Source organism: Telopea speciosissima, chromosome 3, assembly GCF_018873765.1.
Source record: "Telopea speciosissima isolate NSW1024214 ecotype Mountain lineage chromosome 3, Tspe_v1, whole genome shotgun sequence".
NCBI classification, from domain to species: domain Eukaryota; kingdom Viridiplantae; phylum Streptophyta; class Magnoliopsida; order Proteales; family Proteaceae; genus Telopea; species Telopea speciosissima.
This window is the reverse complement of record NC_057918.1, coordinates 15,795,266-15,816,020: the sequence shown is the minus strand read 5'-3', so window position 1 is coordinate 15,816,020 and position 20,755 is coordinate 15,795,266. Positions and strand designations below refer to the sequence as shown.

At 39.5% G+C, this 20,755-nt stretch overlaps 1 protein-coding gene across 1 annotated transcript in view; it reads right to left on the bottom strand.

The window, feature by feature from the left end:
* Positions 1 to 19,716, bottom strand: part of LOC122653529 (TOM1-like protein 9) — a 35,773-nt gene extending 16,057 nt beyond the window's left edge. The window contains exons 1-8 of the mRNA XM_043847386.1: positions 19,354 to 19,716; positions 19,173 to 19,314; positions 18,432 to 18,510; positions 10,982 to 11,080; positions 10,787 to 10,900; positions 9,861 to 10,027; positions 3,125 to 3,206; positions 2,672 to 2,757 (exon numbers count right to left, since the gene is read on the bottom strand). Of these exons, the coding sequence (XP_043703321.1) occupies positions 2,672 to 2,757; positions 3,125 to 3,206; positions 9,861 to 10,027; positions 10,787 to 10,900; positions 10,982 to 11,080; positions 18,432 to 18,510; positions 19,173 to 19,273 (728 nt within the window). The 5' untranslated portion in view covers positions 19,274 to 19,314; positions 19,354 to 19,716. The remainder of the gene's footprint in view (positions 1 to 2,671; positions 2,758 to 3,124; positions 3,207 to 9,860; positions 10,028 to 10,786; positions 10,901 to 10,981; positions 11,081 to 18,431; positions 18,511 to 19,172; positions 19,315 to 19,353) is intronic.
* Positions 19,717 to 20,755: the final 1,039 nt, after the last annotated feature.

Below are 20,755 nucleotides of genomic sequence, written 5' to 3'. Positions count from 1 at the left end.
TAGGGCTTCTTCTTCTTCTTGCGGATGCTTGGATCTGCATCACTCATGCACTCAAATATTTAGACATCACCTAGGTCAGCATCACCTAGCCTCCCCTATACTGCCTGTTTGCCTTAAAAACTTTCAAAAGAACTCACTAGATATGGATTTGGGAGGCATATTACCCCCCACACAATCATCCACTGGTTCTTCAACATCAGTTGTTCGGACGTATGTTACCATTTTATTGATTTCAACAAGTACATGTCAAATTTCTCCATTAAAAAAAAAAAAAGTCCAAGCAAAAAGAGTTGTTAACAAGAAATTGTCTAGTCCATTTAATAAGACATGGCATATGCTCCATCCCAGTCCTCGTAGGGCACGCATGCATGCTGTTGCGAATCTAGAAACCTAACCATTTTTAATAGCGAACCAACGTCTACAGACCCTTTAAGTTGAACAGCATAAGTAATTTTTCATACAAATAGTTTTTTAGGGAAAAAAAGAAAAAGGAACCAGACATCAAACCCTAATGGTGTAAACCAGTTTGACCAGCTTTCACTTCAAAACCCAAAACCATTAAATCAAAGAACAGTTCAACCAAACAGTTTGCAAAAGCAATCCAGTTTCTTCTTTTGTATTGATTATCATCTGGTTCCCAATTTCCTAGAAGGGAGCTCGGTTCCTACATGCTCACTTTAGAAGTCAACACCTGCCACATGGCAGATCAGACTGGGCCCAAATTGTGGATAGTTAGACCCGTAGGTCCCCTAGTCACATATCAAAGTTTCAGCCCAATTGGAGTATGCCATATGGCAAACATAGCCTTGAAAATCCAGGACTCTCTCTATCACATGGAATCCGCCGAAGTTGCAAGATAAAACAATGCGCTCCTACTCCAACTGCTTCCCCTCTCCCTAAGACAAATCCCAGGACGTTCTTAAGCCTTCTCCAATGCCCCCTCCCCCAGCTATAGCCTCCTGGAGATCCATCTGATTCCAATCAACCAGCTAACAGTCCCCCGGAGATCCATGTCACTGCAATAGGCATGTTTTCAAGCCTTCTCCAAAATCCCCTAGAGATCCAATAGAACAGTTTTATCATGAAAGAGAATAAGAGAGACACGGTGAGGAGAGCTTACCACGGTTTGCCGTTGCTGCTTCAGTCCTCTGTCATCTATATTGGTTTGATGTGTGTGTGTGTGAGAGAAAGACAGAGGGAGGGTGTACAGCTCCTTGTTGCGACTCTTGTTCTCTGTCATGGTCTGATGCAAAAAAGGAGGGGGGGGGGGGGGGAGGAGGGCTCCCTCCCTCCTCTCTGCTGCTGTTCTTGTTTATGGTTTAAGAGAGGCCCTTGGGGTTTCCATCCCTAAACTCAGCATCCATCTTGAACTGGATTGTCAGCAGCGTGACTCTGCCTCTGGCCACCTGTTTCCAGTGTCAACCCCCCGCCCCTCTTTTCCTGCAACTCTACTTCAACAATATTCATCAGGGAATCGTAACACTCTATGGGGTAATGATTGCTCCCATTCCCGGGATTGAGCTTCTGCGGAGGTAGCTAAGGTTGAAGCTCGATCTCAGGCAAGGATGCAAAGGCAGGCCGGCCGGTTAAAGCTAGTAAAGCTTCCAGCTATATCTTTTTCGTCCGTGTACAAGCCCAGTGAAAAATTCGTATATCCCATTGAATCTCGTTTTGCCTTTGATAGGACGGAGCTTCTGGGGCAGCAACTAGGACGGTAATTCCATTTCAAGGGAAGAATAGAGGGCGGTTTGATGACCGTACCATAGTTCCCTGACATTGAGAAATGGCATGACATGATTGAGGAAGGATAGTCACGCATTAGTTGTAGAGCCTGAAAAACCAGGAATATGGTTTGAAATATCAGTAGTGTTGCAGACGAATCAGTCCACCCTGATAGGTCTGGATTAGATCGCCCGATCCATCCAGGGTTCTCATGAATCATTGCCAATCAAGATCGGGTGTGTCCAATTCCAATTCGAATCAGACGATTCACCTGATCAGATACCAATTACCCATGAATGCATGGCAATACATGGGAGGGTATTTGATTAAATGCTATCCATCAGTACTCCAGGTGGCAGGGCGTGTATGAACCTTTTACCCAACCTAGAATTCAGGTAAACCATAAAAGTAGCCAGCAAATTTACAAAATGTTGACATATAAGTAAATATAAACCCAAAGTCAGGATTGCCGGGGCTATGGTTATAACACCCTTTGCTTGAGTAGAACTCCCAGTTGGGTGAGCCCTGCTCGGATGGGCTGGACCAGGGTTGGCTGGGTTAGGATAGATGATACGTACCCTCGGGTTGTGCTATGGTCGATATCAACTGACCCAACCCGGCCCGTGTTGCACCCCTTTGCATTTTCACTTTTATTAAGTTGTAATAGGCCAATAAGAGTTGTTGCAAGGCTACGTGTGCAATGTGTGCAATTCAATTCCAATCCCCAGGCTTCCATGTTGATCTAATAAACACAAATGGTATAAAAAAAAACAGAAATAAAATTTAACAAAACACAACAGAAGGAATGCTAGGAATGCCATCATCATAACTGTCCCAATTATGATGATTGTTTTGATATGCAATATCATGGGTAAAGACAAAAACTAACATGCTAGAAAATGCAAACATTACCATTTTCATAAAGAAAGAAAAATACAGTAGGACTTACGAAGTTGTGTTAACTAAATGGACCACTCTCCGCTTGTACGTGCGGCACTGTTGAACCATATCAACAATTACCTCCTGCCTAAGCCCCTGGCAGAACAACACTACAATGACTACGTCAATAGATAAAAGATTGAATTTGGCAATCACAGAGCATGAATAAACATAAAAAGTAATAACATGTATGTCAGACAGCATATAACAATTGTAAAAACTTGGACTTTCGGACTAATCTATTTTTATGGTGTGCTACTTGAAATTAAAATTTTACTTGATAAAATTCCAAGTCAACCAGCAAATTATTTGACACCCATAATTATATTCTAGCTTATATGGAAATTGTCATGTGTACTTATTAGTAAGAAAAGGACTACACCCCTCTTTCTCCTCTTTTTTTTTTTTTTGGGTGGGGTTATCAAGGGAGCATAGCACAAGATGTCCTCCTTTTTTGACATACCTCTTTGTTCCCTGGTTCCACTGCATTTAGCATTTCTGTAAGGACATCCATAATACCCCGAGCATTCTGAATTTCTGTCAGGCTGAAAAAGGTGAGGAAAATTAAAAACAGGTGACAAGCATAAGCACTTTTAACTATAAAATAACAGGAGCAGCTGTTAGACGCACATAACCAAAAATAATGCCTGCAAGGCACAATGATTAGAAACCTTTCTTCTTCTTTTTTTTTCCCACCCTTCTATCCTAAGAAGATCTTTCATATTGCTTATTACTTCATGCTCTATACACTGTGGAAAGGCATCCCTCATCAGCTTTTGCTACTATGAAGCATTAATGCTGCAGGTCTATCCCCTAGCAATTCAATACAGAATGACGAGGGTTTCCATGACAAAGGATTCCACAAGAGTATTAATAGATTCATTATTTAATCTAATTTTTCAATATACAATTTTTTTATGAATGAACTTTTAACTAATTACTGAAGTATTAGCTATGGATGCAAATATTGATGCAGTAGCATTATCATGGCTGGACCGGCATGAACTGATCTGAAAACCCAGACTAAGACGAACCAGAACCCAACCACGCTTTTGGTCTAATAAGGGTTGGTAGGGGTTTATTTAGTTATTTGGGGTTAATTCTATAATTTGAATTTTATATAGCTAGCTAACACGGGAAAGTAATGGATGCAAATAATGGAACAATATATTGAATTTGTTTCATTTTTAGTTGCCTATGTGACATGCAGATCAATTGAGTGCTCCCGGTTCTCCACTCTCTCACCGGCTGCCTCTTCAGATCTTCCTCAGGTTAGAGTTCTTCCTACTGTTCTTCTTCTTCCATCTTTTCCTTCCTTCATACTGCTTTCCTGTCATAGTTACCCGGTTCTATTGTTAACTGGGTTCAGTTTTAAGGAGAGTCAATCTCCCTCATACCCTCCCTTTTCTTCCAAGGCTTTGGGTGGGAGTTCCTTTATTGTTTCCATCTTGAGGTTGAAGACAACCTTCTGTTCCTATTTACTAGACCGGCCAGAATACATAGTAATTACACAAAAATCCCTTTGATCTCTTGATTTGTTTCTGTTTAATCGAGCCCTTTTTTCTGAATCCCAGAAAATCCCCCCTCTTCAAAATTAATTCAGCATTTGGTCCAGAGTCTGTTTTCCTTTATTCAATGGTCATGTAATATTATAAAAGAAGAAGAGAAGAGAAGGAATGGAGGGAGGAAGAAGAAGCAGAGCTGTTGTAACTCTTGGGAGTCACAACCGTAAGGTTGAGACTCCCCATCGATTTCATTATATAATAGGGTAAATCCCAAAAACATAAAATAATAATAAAAGACATAAATACCCTCCCATAGAGAAGTCGTGATTAATAAATCACGACTTCCTATGCCCCCTTTACATCGTGATTCCTAACACTCCCCCTCAAGCTGGAGCATAGATGTTAATCATGCCCAGCTTGTTACAAATATACTCATCCCTTACACTTCTCAAAGACTTGGTAAACAAATCAGCAAGTTGCTCTCCTGTTTGAACATGACGAGGAGAAATGATCCCTTGTTGCAGCTTCTCACGGACAAAATGACAGTCTATCTCAATGTGTTTCGTTCTTTCATGAAACACAGGATAAGTAGAAATGTGAATAGCAGCCTGGTTATCACACCACAAAATCATAGGAGAATTGTCAACAAACCCAAGCTCAGTCATCAATTGTTTTATCCACATCAGTTCACAAGTACCATGAGCCATAGCACGATACTCGGACTCTGCACTAGATCGAGCTACAACGGTCTATTTCTTACTTTTCCATGACACCAGGTTCTCTCCAACAAACACACAATATCCTGAAGTAGACCTCCAATCAACAGGAGATCCTGCCCAATCAGCATCAGAAAAACCTTCAATCCTCCCATGACCATGATCAGAATATAAGAGACCACGTCCAGGAGCCTTCTTGATATATCGTAGAACTCGTATAATTGCATCCCAATGAGATGATCGAGGAGCAAACAAAAACTGACTCAGTATACTGACAGGAAAGGAGATGTCAGGTCTAGTCACAATCAAATAATTAAGTTTCCCTATAAGCCTCCGATACTTCTCAGGATCCTCAAGAACAACACCATCATCTGCCATAAGTTTTTTGGATCCATAGGAGTATCAAACGGTTTAGCACCCACCAACCCTATCTCTGAAAGCAGGTCAAGAACATACTTTCGCTGTGAGAGCGAAATTCCTTTCCGTGATTGAGCAACTTCAATGCCCAAAAAATATTTTAGCCTTCCCAGATCTTTAGTCTGAAACTGTTGTCCCAAATGTACTTTCAACTTCTCAATACCAGGAGAATCATCTCCTGTGATGACAATATCATCCATATAAACTATCAAAAATACCCTTCCTGCCTTAGACAGCCGGAAAAACACCGAATGATCACTAGCAGATCGTGTCAGCCCAAACTCCAATACAACATCAGTAAATCGGCTAAACCATGCCCGAGGCGACTGTTTCAACCCATACAATGATTTCTTCAGCCTACACACCTTACCAGCAGACTCCCCCCGAGCAACAAACCCAGGAGGTTGCTCCATATACACTACTTCATGGACATCACCATGTAAGAAGGCATTTTTCACACCCAACTGAAATAAAGGCCAATGATGGATAGCAGCCAAAGAAATCAAGATGTGGACCGAGGTATGCTTCGCAACAGGAGAAAAAGTATCCAGGTAATCTACACCATATACTTGGGCATAACCCCCTTAGCAACAAGTCTAGCCTTGAAACGAGCCAAGAAACCATCAGGGTTGACCTTCACCACAAATATCCATCGACAACCAATAGCAAACTTACCAGAGGGTAAGGAAACAAGGTCCCATGTCTGATTCTCCTCCAGTGCAGATAATTCTTCAGTCATAGCAGCTCTCCACCCAGGAACAGACAAGGCTCCTGCAACAGACTTAGGAATAGGATGACGCTCAACAGTAGACAAACAAGCAATAAAACCAGGAGACAAACCAAAATATGAAACAAAGTTAGAAATGGAATGGTGGGTACAACTGCGAACACCCTTACGATGAGCAATCGGAACATCTAAATCAGAAACAGCAGGAACTGCAGGAGAAGATGAAATATCTAGTGCAGGATCAGGATCTGCCAGCAAAGCAGGCGTGGTAGAAGTCGTCAACCGAGTGGTGTATCTCTAAAAAGGTGTAATACGTGTTGCAGCCTCGTCTGGAGCGTGACATGAAACACAACAAGAGGTTCCGTAGAACGAGGAGGCGGACCAGATGACAAAAGAACCTGCAAACCAGGAGAACTTTCGACAATATATACGGGCAGGTCATCATCCAAATCAAAAGAAACAGTGGAAGACTCAACATAAGGAGTAGACTCAAAGAAGGTAACATCAGCTGTCACAAAATATTTATTCAAATCAAATGAATAACAACGATAACCCTTTTGAGTGTTAGAATACCCAACAAAAAGACATTTAAGTGCTCTAGAATCCAACTTAGAATGTCCAGGGCGATGATCCCGAATAAAACAAACACTCCAAAAACACGAGGTGGTAACACGAACAATGGTGCAGAAGGGAAAAACGACGAGTATGGAATGCCACCACCCAAAACTGAAGAAGGCATGAGGTTAATGAGATAGCAGCAGTCAAAACAGCATCAGCCCAAAAAGGTTTGGCCACTTTCATCTCAAACAGAAGAGATCAAGTGACCTCCATTAAATGTCTATTTTTCCTCTTTGCCACACCATTTTGTTGAGGTGTGTCAGCACAAGAGGACTGATGAATGATCCCATGCTGCATCATAAAAGTACTGAAGGAGGCTGAAAAATATTCTTTAGCATTATCACTACGAAGGATTTTCAAAGGAGTACTAAATTGATTCTGAATTTCAAGAACAAAGGCAAAAAAAATGGAGAACAACTCAGAACGATTTTTCATTAAATAAATCCAGGTAACTCTGGAGTAATCATCTACAAAAGTGACAAAATAACGAAAACCCAACTTAGACATGACCGGACAAGGACCCCACACATCAGAATGAACCAAAGAAAAGGGTTGGTCAGACCGTTTATTGACTCTAGGGGGATAACTTACACAGTGAAGTTTCCCAAATTGACAAGACTCACACTGTAAACTGGACAATGACCGAAAACGACTATCCAATATTTTTAGACTCTCCAAGGAAGGATGACCCAAAAGACAGTGAATTGGTGAGGAAGCACCACACTCGAACACGCCACAGCCAATGTGTCTTCAAGTAGATACAACCCCCCAGATTCACGTCCTCTACCAATCGTCTTCTTCGACGTAAGATCTTGAAACACACAATAACCAGGAAAAAAGGTAACAGAACAATTATAAGTTTTGGTGAACTTCTGAACAGATAATAAATTGAAAGGAAATTTGGGCAAATACGAAATAGAAGATAATGACAAAGAAGGGGTAACATGCATAGTGCCTGTACCCCGGACTTTTGCTAAAGACCCATTAGCTAATACAACATGTGAAGAGGATGCACAAAATGAAGAAAAAAATACCTGAAACCCCAGTCATATAATCTGAAGCACCTGAATCAATGATCCAAGGACGATAAGTGGATGAAAGACACGCAGTAGCATTACCTGTCTGAATAAGTGTAGCAGTGGAGACCTGAGATGACTGGGAGTGCTGAAATTGAGTAAACCGCTCATACTCATCATCAGACATCTTCACTGTCTTCCCCTCGGACTGTGGAGAAGAAGCAACAATAGAATCACTACTGGCTGAATTGGCAAACTGAGCTGGTTTACCATGAAGTATCCAACAAAAGCATTGGATGTGACCAGGCTTACCACAATGATGGCAAGTTCTCACAACCCCCGAAGTCTCTGAAGTAGCCTGATTTCCAGCTACTGGGCCCTTACTAGCCCCACGACCACGCCCAACACTACCAGTCCCAACGCTGCCCCCACGGTTGGGAGTGAAGGATGTCAATGCAGAAGTATCCACAGGTGTGGTATCATTCGTACTCTCACGTGAGACACGAAGAACACAAGAAAAAGTCTCTGAAAGTGTGGCCACTTTATCGCCACCAAGAATCTGGGAACGGACAGCGTCAAATTCTTTATCCAAACCACCTAAAAATCCCATGACTGCGAGTTGCTCTCGCTGATTTTGCATCTGTTGTACGTCAGAAGTAATAGGAAGTAAGGAATTCAACTCCTCATACATCCTCTTGAAGTCTCCAAAATATTGGGTCAAAGAACGACCCTTCCGATCAACCCGATAAAATTCCTGGGCTAGCTCATAAATTCAAGAAAGGTTGTTCTGTCCAGAATACAGAACATTCAGGTAATCCCACAATTCCTTCACAGTATCGATATGGGTCACCAAGTCAACAATGTTGTGATCCATACAGTTTAACATCTGCCCTAAAATTCGAGCATCCACTACTGTCCATGACATATCAGCATCATCCTTGGTCTCTGTCAAATGCTTCTCATGACCACGACCAGTCAAAACCAGCCCAACAATTTTCTTCCATTGTTGAAAATTGTTGGCACCTTCTAGCTTCTTCTCTACTAACTTGCTGGAAGAAACTTCAGTGAAAACAGATTTGTTATCACCCATTGATCCAACTAATCTGTCCAATTAATGATGCAGAAAAATATAATGCAGAATCTGTCCAGAAAAATATGCAGAATCTGCCCAGAAAATAATATGCAGAATTCGATTCCAAGTCTGCCCAGAAATTGATGTCCAGAAAATATGCGCAGAGTCTGCCCAGAAATTGATCCAAAACTGATCAAACTGACTGCCACAAACCAATCAGCAACACATACCTGAATGTAGACTAAAGCCACAACCTTCTACTCCATAAATCGATCACCACAAAGAGAGAGAGATCTAGTTCTCAATACTGAAACATGAACTAGTCTCTAAAACATTTCACAATACAGCATAGGGTGTTGTACCCCTCAAACGACAGTCCTAAAGCAGTCGCAAACCACCAACCAGAGATGAATCAAACAATATAGGTTGAAAATTTTGAGAAAAAGGAGAAAACGATACTAGGGAATATGTCACAGCCCTAAGTACCTTCTTTGATACCATGTAATATTATAAAGAAGAAGAGAAGAGAAGGAATGGAGGGAGGAAGAAGAAGCAGAGCTGCTGTAACTCTTGGGAGTCACAACTGTAAGGTTGAGACTCCCCATCGATTTCATTATATAATAGGGTAAATCCCAAAAACATAAAATAATAATAAAAAACATAAATACCCTCCCATAGAGAAGTCGTGATTAGTAAATCACGACTTCCTATGCCCCCTTTACATCGTGATTCCTGACAGTCCTAAAATTCAAAATATTTACAGAATTGCCACTACATTCTTATATTTTGATTCTTGCCATTGGGATGGGCCCATAGCAACCCAAATTTTGGTTTGGAACCTAGGTTGCATTATCTTTTGTCAATCAGAAAAACAGTCACACTTCCCATAGCTCCGGGGAATTCCTTAAGTGTGCTCTCTGTGAAATCAGAAACCTTTCTACACCCGATGTTAGATATTAAGAAACAAAAAAGTTTTTAAATATTGTTGAATCAGTATGCTACATCTCAATATCCAGTCACAATAAAGTTGGAGGGAAACAAATATGTCCCAAGTACATGAGTGTGCATGTCTTAGTTGTTGAAAGTTACTTGCATTGGGAAGACGAGACAAAGAGAGACAATGTGTACCTCAAGGTTGGAGAATCAGATTCAGAGCCTATTGAAGACTCAGATACCTCCTGCTGGTAATCAGTATTACGCAAGTTTTGGGGATATGATGATAGAGGCTGTGTTTGTGGAGGTGTAAATATGGGTGCAGACCTCTCAGATCTCTGAGGAAATACTGCTCCAGCACGCTGAGACACAAAAAATTAGTTTTTCTCAGAAAATGTAAATGGAATATTGGTGCATTAGTGCATAAATACCATGCGTCAAATTTCATGATCTATCTCAACCATTGCCCCACACATGTAGAACTTTTTCCCTTCTATTTTAGATGATCCAACTTTTTCAAATTAATAACTTCTTCAACCTTTTTCTGAAAGCGTCAATTTTTTTTAACCATATGAAAGCATAAATTTGGGTTGAAACTTCTCACATTACTAGAGGCTGATGTAGAATAGGAGCAAAATTGGAGCTAGCTGAGTTGCCAATGTGGTACAAAAACAAGCCATGACAGAGCCAGTGGAGAAATCTCTAATACTCTAAATGTGCATACACCCCTGGAGGGGTGAATAATTAATAGTGGGTCTATTTTTTTTATATATTTACTCCAATAGTTTCTATGCACCAAATAGTAGAAGCAAAAGGAATGACAAATTTCTTCCTCACTTGATCATAAAGTTCTGATATCAATTTGAAATCCAGTTTTAAGCTATTACTTATTGTGGTAACATAGTAGTAAGTCAAAATCCAGCAATAAAAAGAAATTATAATTTATTTATTTTTTTTGGGGGGGGGGTGTGGATAGGTAGGCCCCAAGGAGAGTTGAACTCATGAACTCTTAATTGTGAGGTGTTGGTCTATGCCAACTGAGCTACACCCCTTGGGAGAGTGGAGACATAAGGATATTAGTTAGATGATTATCCATTTAAATCCTTATATGCAAAGCGTACCAACAACTCCTGATATGCAGCATAGTATTGAGAATATCTAGCTCTTGGTCCTCCAAAAGCTTCTTGCCAGGTATCTATTAGGGTCAGTATCTTCTCCTTGACATGAAAATCAGGCTGCAAGCATGTAGAAAGCATGAGACAAGGAAACAAAGAAGATACAAAAAACCATACAGATCATCACTAAAATATTCCAACCTTCTTTTTAACTATCTTCACCATCTCATGAAGAATATCTCTATCGGCAACATGCATATGGACGATGTCGCCACAATTCTTTATTACTGTCTCCAACAGCTAGCATAACACACATAGGAATTACAACCAAAATCAGTCATCTATCAGAGAAGATAGTCCATATACTATTGCATGAAAATATGAACAGGAAAAAAACTACCCCAAAAAGAACAAGGATTTTGACCTTTGAGTACCCAAACAAATAAGTTGAATTTGTTTGAAGGGATTTATTGTCAGGCTTTTGAAAACTTCATGAAAATTCATATGCAACATCTAGGCAGAGAAACATTCAATGCTTTGAAAAACAGAAAATAAGGGGAGAGGGGAAGAACAACAAGACGCAATGTAGTACAGCAACCAAATTTTTTGATAAATTGTTTAGCCACACCATTAGTGCTCAGGCTATCTCTTGGGCTAGGAGTGACACATGGGGAAGGAGGCTCTACTAATGCTAGTTTCTGCTCATGGTCCGCTAATTCTTAGAACAGCATAAAGAATTGAACGTAGGCTTGTAAATAGATGGAATCTACTGTTACTAGCCTACCCCCGTGTATGCCTTTCTGGTGAACAAATAAATTTGATGCAGTTGGATTAGACATTAAACCTGTATGGAGGCCTGTGAGCAAGCTTGGTATAAAGTTTGTAACAATCCCAAGGATCTGTAACCAGTGCCTGGTAAAGAGAGAGAGAGAGAGAGACTGAGGGAGAAGAAGAGAAGGGCAGCCGACTATGTTAGCTCTCAGTAACGTGAGAGTAGTCTCTTCTCCCCTTGTCTTATTTATAATAAAATCAATAGAAAGTTACATTAGAAAAGGAAACTAATTCCTTGTCAGCCAAGGAGAGAAAATAGGAAGCTAATCTAATAAGGGAATAAGAGAATCTAACCTAGAGTAGGAAACATAGCAAAGAAATAGCAACTAGCCTATGTAATCACAATAGGGACAAACCCCCTACTCGTGATACATATCTTAACAAAGTTAGTACATGGGATTAGTAGTTAAGTGCCTGAGTTACATTAGCACACTTAATAGTTAAATAGAATTCTGTTTTGAGCTTATTTACTTAATTGATAGTGTGAGTGTGATTAGGAGTACTTTTATGAGTCAAATTAGGAATTTTAAGTCATTATATATGTAATACACCCCCCATCAATTAGAGATGATTTGAGTAAAATATGATTTTTTTTTCAAGTTTTGGTGTTGTTGAGCAGTGCATACGGGATTGGCTCCCATACCTGATTTCTTCTCTTCTACTCTCTTCTGTTCTCTTCTCATCTCTTCCTCCACACATTTTCTCTCTCCTTCCTCCTAAGAAGATCGATCTCATCTCTCTTCCCTCCCCTTCCATCAATCTGATTTCTTTCCTTAACAACACATTTGCTTCTTTTATCTCAAATCTGATCACAGATTTGATTATTGGATTTGCTTGCATCTGAGATCAATAATCCAGATTTTCTTATTACATTATTTGGTAGCAGAGTAATCCTGGCCGATGGATCCAACCCTCTTGCTGGCTATCCGTCATCAACTTCAACTTATGCAAGAGAATCTCGAAGAGACAGCAACAATGCAAGGAATTCAAGAACCGATTATTTGATATATCTGATCGTATAGAATCTTCCTTCGACAAATTGGTCTCAGTCGTTGACCAAAGGGCTGAAGAACCAGAAGATGAGAAACCAATGATGGGGGACGATATGACGTCTTTGATCGTTGAAAATCAAATTGTAGAAGAGAATAAAGCGGTTGAACTCTTGGTTGAATTGGCCGATTTTATATTTCCACATAGCTACTTCAACAATGATCTTCGTGTTGCGGATTTTGTACTCTTCAATCAGGGTTTGATCAATGATTTTATACAGTCAAGGATGGATGTTGATTGAGTGGTGTTGATTCTCCCATCTAAAAAACTCGGTTTTACAAAACTCGAGGGGTGATGCAGATAGGCATTGGACAAATTAGAAGTTAGTTTATTTATTTTCTTTTCTTTATTGCAGCCGCAGTTAGAAGTAGAGTTTGAGTTGAAGTTTGTTTCTGTTTCAATTAGGATTTCTTTGTTTCAGTTTTAGTGTAGGAGTCTTCAATTATTTTCTTTAAGTACCATTGTAATCAAACGATACAGAGATCAAGAGTTTTTGGAATGAAATTTTATTTAGGTTAACCGATGGTTGCCATGAGCCTTGCGTGCATCTCCTCCATCCTCTGATTTCTTATTCTTCATTTTCTTCTTCTACCCAGCTGCTGTTTGTTTACTGTTGACATTACCAGGCTGAGAAGGAAGTGATTGAACTCCTTACTGCTCTTTTGATTTGACCTGAGAGCCTAACCGAAAGTTGTACCCTTGTAGGTGATCCTAATCCAAGGGTTTCATCACCCAAATCAACCTCTATTGTGAAGATCAAGTCGAAGCAAGGACCTGCTTCCCTGTTTACCGCCAGATCTGGCTTCAGGTCTCTCCGGTTCCTCTTCTGCTACTTTATTCCAACCGGTTACTTGTGCTATCGAGAGGCCTTGGGGTATAGTTGCTACCCTCAGAATCTAAGAATGAAATACCTCCAGGCGAGAGATATCTCTCAAGACGATTGAAGACTTGTTCTGCCTGGTTCTGTTAGCCAAAGGTTGAAGACAACCTCACGGTTGTGTTTCTAAATCCTTTTAGGTCTTTGTTTCCAGGTTTGCCCCTCCTCTTTCCTATTTATCCCCTATTGTCCTTATGTATTCCCCTCTTCCTAGTTTACCCCTTGAGGGCGGACCTTGGTGCAATGGTAAGGTTGCGTCATTGTGACCAAGTGGTCCCAGGTTCGAGTCTGGAAACAGCCTCTCTGCAAAAGCAGGGGTAAGGCTGCGTACATTATGACCCTCCCCAAACCCCCCACAGTGGTAGGAGCCTCGTGCACTGGGTACGCCATTTTTTTCCTAGTTTACCCATTGCACTAATACGTTGCATCCATTCACTTGAATTTCATTAAATTACGATACTGCCATCCTACTATAAACTACTGTTTATCTACAATTCTGCCATTGGTTATATAAACATCTACATATTTACGGATTTTGCCATCAATCCTTTTTATTTGAGTTTTCTATTATTCGGGTGGGCCCATAAGCGATCCAACTAGGGTTTCTGGACACGTCCGCATCAAATTGGTATCAGAGTCGAATTTCTGGCAGTTACTAACCATGACAGGAGGTCACATCACCAACAATTAGTTGCACAAGTTACGCCGTGAGCTAGCTGAGAGTCAACGGGAATTGGCTGAGAACCAACAAAAGACTAAAGCCAAGCTTGACAAGTTTATGGAAGAGATTCTTACTTTTATGAAAAGAACTGATAAGCAAGTTGAAGCAGGAACGTCTACACCACCACCTCAATTTCATAACTTACAAATTGAAGAGACACCTAAAAGGCATCAACCGGATCCAGTTATACTACAGGACATCACACGGCAATTTTTTGATAGGGACTATGGTAACAAAGTTGAGGTTCTAGAGTTAAGTGGTGAAAAGGGGGCCAGAGGAATTTCTTGATTGGCATACCAAGGTTGAAAGGATCTTTGCTTATAAATCCTTTCCGAACGAGAAAAAGTGTAAACTCATCCTCACCAAGTTTATTGGGTATACATGTTCATGGGGGGATGATGTGCTATACTCGAGGCTTATCAGGTGACTTGGACCCGTTACTAATTGGGAGGTTATGAAGCAAATTCTGAACAAGAGATTTGTTCCTCCTAATAATGAGAAGGTATTGTTTCACAAATTGTTCAATTTTCAACAAGGCAACAAGGATGTGGATACCTACACACTAGAGTTCCACAAACTATCTTCAAAGTGCCGACTCCAGGAGACAGACCAACATCGGGTTATGATATATATCAGCGGACTAAATACTGAGATTCGATTAGAGTTGGTAACACTGATTTCAGGTCCGTTGATGTGGCAGCAGCTTATGCCAAGACAGCTGAAGAGAAGTATAGTTATCTAAAGAATATGCTCAAGACTCCTTAAGCTTATAGACCTCCACTATGGATTGAAGAAAAGAAGCCTGAACCCTGTAGAGTGGAAGAAAAGAAGCTGGAATTTAACAGAGGCAATGACTGGTTAAAGAACATTGTGTGCCACAATTGTGAAGAAAAGGGTCATTATGGCAATAAATGTCCCAATAGGTCTCTCACCATAAATGCAGCAGAGAAACGACCGATAGAGAAGGATGATGATGCAAATTTGTACCCTTACCCTTTTGAGGATAATGATTCTAATGATGATGATGATGAAGTTGAAGCTCACTCTGCTAGTATTACATCATTCTCAAATGGATTAGTTGATAAAGCTCCACTCTTCAGACAAAGGGGTAATCTTCTGTACGGTGCTGGCTCTACAGATGTTCATATAGTTGTTGATACCAGCGCAGAAGCCAATTTCATCTTTGCCGATTTGGTTCGAGCACATAACCTTCCACAGAATCAACTTTTCAAGAAAATTCATGTATGAGGTTTTGGACCTACAGCTCAAGAAGAGGCCACTGCAGTAGTTCGAGTACACTTACAATTTGGGTCATTACAGTACCATGTGCCTTGCTTAGTCACCTCATTGGCGCACTGCGACATTCTTTTAGGGCGACCTTGGCAACGACATACTGGTATTCTCTACGATGATGCACGGAACACCATCAAGGTAAAGCAAGGAGGGTGTATGTTTCTAATGTTGCCTCATACATTGAAGGATATGTTGTGGCGACAACAGTTTTCTCCTCCTCCAATTATGGATCACTCTCTCCCTATTCATGGAGTTGCCATTCGATCGTCTACCTCAATATATGTGCCACCTTAGTGTCGGAATAATTACAGAGGCATCTTGGGTTTGCGACCTACCCTGTCGAGTTCTTTCAAGGTTGGGAGAATTGATGCAGATAGGCATTGGATAAATTAGAAGTTAATTTATTTATTTTCTTTTCTTTATTTCAGCCGTAGTAGAGTTTGAGTTGAAGTTTGTTTCTGTTTCAATTAGGATTTCTTTGTTTCGGTTTTACAGTCGGAATCTTCAATTATTTTCTTTAAATACCATTGTAATCAAATGATACAGAGATCAAGAGTTTTTGGAATGAAAGTTTGTTTAGGTTAACCGATGGTTGCCATGAGCCTTGCGTGCATCTCCTCCCTCCTCTGATTTCTTCTTCTTCTTCTACCCAGCTGCTGTTTGTTTACTGTTGACATTACCAGGCTGAGAAGGAAGTGATCGAACTCCTCACTGCTCTTTGATTTGACCTGAGAGCCTAACCAAAGGCTGTACCTTCGTAGGTGATCCTAATCCAAGGGTTTCATTACCCAAATCAACCTCTGTTGAAAAGATCAAGTTGAAGCAAGGACCTGCTTCCCAGTTTACCGCCAGAATTGGTTTCAGCCTTTCAGGTCTCTCCGGTTCCTCTTTTGCTACTTTATTCCAACCAATTACTTGTGCTATTGAGAGGCCTTGGGGTATAGTTGCTACCCTCGAAATCTCAGAACTAAATACATCCAGATGAGAGAGATCTCTCAAGAAGATTGAAGACCTGTTCTGCCTGGTTCTGTTAGCCGAAGGTTGAAGACAACCTCACAGTTGTGTTTCTAAATCCTTTTAGATCTTTGTTTCCAGATGTGCCCCTCCTATTTCATATTTCCTATTTCCTATTTATCCCTTATTGTCCTTATTTGTTCCCCTCTTCCTAGTTTACCCCTTGCACTAATACGTTGCATCCATTCACTTGAATTCCATCAAATTACGATATTGCCATCCTATTATAAACTTCTGTTTATTTACAATTCTGACATTGGCTATATGAACTTCTACATAATTATGGATTTTGCCATCAATCCTTTTTATTTGAGTCTTCTATTATTCGGGTGGGCCCATAAGCGGTCCAATTAGGGTTTCTAGACCCCGGATCCGCATCAAGGGGGAGTTTTTTTCAACATCAGAGGAATTGATGTAGTTGGATTAGACATTATTCTCATATGGAGGCCTATAAGGTGCTGATGGCAGTCCAATGGACTGAAATTGACCTTTGGGTAGTTATCTCAAAGGTTGGGCCTTTTATTTCCTTGAGTTTCATTGTAATGGACCTAATTTATAAGCCCATAAAGTGGGGATAAAATTAGCACACAGGATTAGTAGTTAAGTGTTTGAGTTAGATTAGAATACTTATTATGGAAATAGAGTTCTGTTTTGAGTTTAACTTTATTGAGTGTGAGTGTGATTAGGAGTCATTTTATTAGTCAAATTAGGAATTTTAGAAGGTCTTTATATATGTAATACACCCCCTCCATCATTTAGAGATGATTTGAGCAATGATATGAGTTTCATTTTTTTAAGTTTTGGCGTTGTTGAGCAGTGCATACGGGATTGATATCCCATACCTGATTTCCTCTCTTCTCTTCTCCTCTCTTCTTCTGCACGTTTTCTCTCTAATTCCTCCTAAGAAGATCGATCTCATCTCTCTTCCCTCCCTTTCCATTGATCTGATTTCTTTACTTAATAACGCAATTGCTTCTTTTATCTCAAATCTGATCACAGATTTGATTATTGGGTCTGCTTGTATCTGAGATCCACAATCTGAATTTCAGATTGCATTCTCAAATCTGATTATTGTAAACCCAAATCAAATCCTTTGGAATCAGAGTTAACAAGCAAATCACATATTTTTTAATCTATGAAATCTTAAGAAAACTTGATGCAAATACAATTTGCGTAGCCAGGCAAACTAAACATAATTATAGTATAAGTTTTCGTCACTAACCACAGCTTTGACATCAAACAAACTTCAGCTGCAGTGAAGGAAACCCAAGTGAAACAAAAAAAACTCCCTTAGCTCTTACCAATTACTGACTGAAAACCATTTAAAAATAAAAAGGAAATGAAAGCACTCAACCACCCCACCCCCCAAAACGAAAAAAAAGCCACTTCACATAAATAGAATGCAGGAAGCTCAGTCAGACCCTCCAGCCATAAACATTTCAATAAATAGAAATTGACTGTAAGATAACTTTAGCTAAAATCGAACATTAAACTCATGCATCAGAAAGGAGCCAGGTCTGCTAAAATATCTAGATTTAAACCAGTATGATCATCAAAAATCTTTATCTGCATGGGCTTGTCTTTAGATCTGAACAAAGGTTCTCATCTGTATACCAATTTCCCAGGTTTAATGGAGAAAGTGATCTTCTTTCTCAATTCTATCAGAAAAATATTTAGGAAGTTACAGTATTTGTTGATTTTTCTGTAATGGTTCACTGTAAAATAAATAAATAGACAAAAAGGCATCATTAATTTTTTTTTTTAAATGCCATACAACTTGCATTGTTCGCTATATTGAGGAGAGGAAAGTAAGATACTGGATGCAAGAGTCTCGACAAAAAAGATTTGATCTTTTTGGTGCTTACTGTGAGGGCAAGCAGCTGGACCTTCGGATTCTTACTCCCAAGACGCTTTTTAATACCTTTGACAACATCCTTCGCTTGCCTGATGAAATAAACCAAATTAACAATTTCAGCTTGTATCAAGGGCAAAGAAGGCACACTTGTAACAGAATTAACATATTAGAACAGAAAAATCCTGATCATTAATGTTTCTAATTCTCTACTATCAGTTTGTTATTTTATGGGTTCTTCCCTTTATCCCTCCTTCAATCAAAGCCTAAACATCGACAAGCCAGAAGTCAACAAGGTGATTGAAAGCAAACTAAAATTTGAAATAATCGAATCCAGCCACCTACAGATGACAGTATCATGACAATCGAGGCTGAAATTTTAATAGACCAAGAACATATGATACAAATGAAAAATCCTAACAAGGAATTGTCAAATACGCATTGTTGGATCATAAGACTAGGTTATAACAACTCCGAACTGTTTGATCAAATACGCATTGTGCTCAGAAAAATCTTCATGAAAAAATAACCAAAATAATTTCTTCCTATGATCCAGACATTCATGTTCCAGAATTCGACACCTCCGGAGGCAACAAACACATCCGAAATCCAAGCAAAACAGGGAGGAACCCTGAAGCAACAATTGAAATTGACAAACCAATAATGGAACACGCCACAATTTGATGGAAGCAAAAAAAATTCATATGCTAAAATTAACAAGAAAATGCAAAGAGGAAGTAAACAAATCGCGTACGCTGGATCGTGATTCGCAATGTCACAGATCTCAATGTTCATGGCCCAGTCGGGACCGATCAGCATATCACTCGTCGCTCGTTCGACCAACGAATTCACCATATCTGCAAACGGAGACGACCCTGAAACAACAGGTGATTAATTGGTAACTGTGACTGGAACAGAGTTTCACGACGAGATCGCAGCAAATTCCGGCAAAAGTTCCTTGGTTGGATGATCAGAGATCAGACTGAGATTAAAACCCTAGAGGCAAGGGAAGAGAAAACCAACCAGGTCAAAAGGCCTAACCAAAGAAGAGCATTGGAAGCTCTCTCGCACTTTGGGTTTCTCTTTTTCAAAGTCGAAGTAGTTATCTCTCTGCGCCAACCGAAGTTTTCGCTTCGGATCGTTCATCCTTTCTTTTCTCGTCTTTCTGTTCAGAGCAAGTGTTAGAGAGAAAGAAAAGCAGGATGCGAACCAACTACGCATAAACACGTGTCCTAGAATGACAAGTGTGCAAATCTGATGTGTACTTCACTTCATTGTGTGGGCCCGCTGCTCTTTATGCATCAAAGAGGCAGAAATTCTTGCTTCTTTCTGTTTTCTATCAACTTGGGATCGAAATGAGTAACAACATTTTGATTCCAAGATTTTTATTAAAATTGGTTTTAATATAATAGAAATAGAATGCAAAGAACAGATGGAAATCATTCTTTGAAATCAAAATTGGGCTGATTTCAGCTATTTCTTTTTTTATTTTTTATTTTTTGGTAAATGATTTTAGCTATTTCACTATTTAAAATGAAATTGAGTTCAATCTTTTCATTAATAATATGAAAAAACCATATCAAACACCATAATTTCAATTTTTGACCCTCGACAACTTTCTTTCTTTTACATGTCATCACTTGTTCACCTTCCTTACTTAATAGTCTTGTTCAATATTTAAAAAACGGGAAGAACAAATCAAAATCAGTTCTAACCAATCTCAATTCTAGCTATTTTGAACGGACTTGTTCTAAGGTTTTTGGGATCGGATCACTAGGTTTCAAATCTAAGGAGCTGATTCTAGAGTTTTTTTAATCGATTTCAATCAATTCCAATTTGATTCCTGATTCTAAGTTTAAAATCCTTGGTCTTGCTTCATGGAATGTCTCTTTGGCCTTGTCCAAAAAGGTTTAGTATAGGTATCTTAAAAACGCAGACACACAAAAATCCACCCTAACAACCATGTAATGTTGAAGATATCCATGTTTCAGGGACGATAAAATATGGTTGAGGGAGTTATTAAGTGGGGTCAGGTATGGTATTAGTGGAACTTGTCACGTGCCAATGTGTTTGCCATAGGCATTGAAAACTATAAAAATAATTAAATTAAAGAATGCATTTTAATCAAATATGTACCCAAACAATGTTAAAGGGTAAGTATTGAAACCTACATGTAGTTTCCGTTGATTGAAAGGCAAAAAAAAAGAAGAAGAAGAAGAAGAAGAGAGAAGTGAAATTAAATCAAAATGCAGAATGAGTTTTTTTTTCTTCTAATCATTAACTAAATTTCAAAACATTTTAAATTTAATTAATAAATTTTACTATATTTTGCAACAA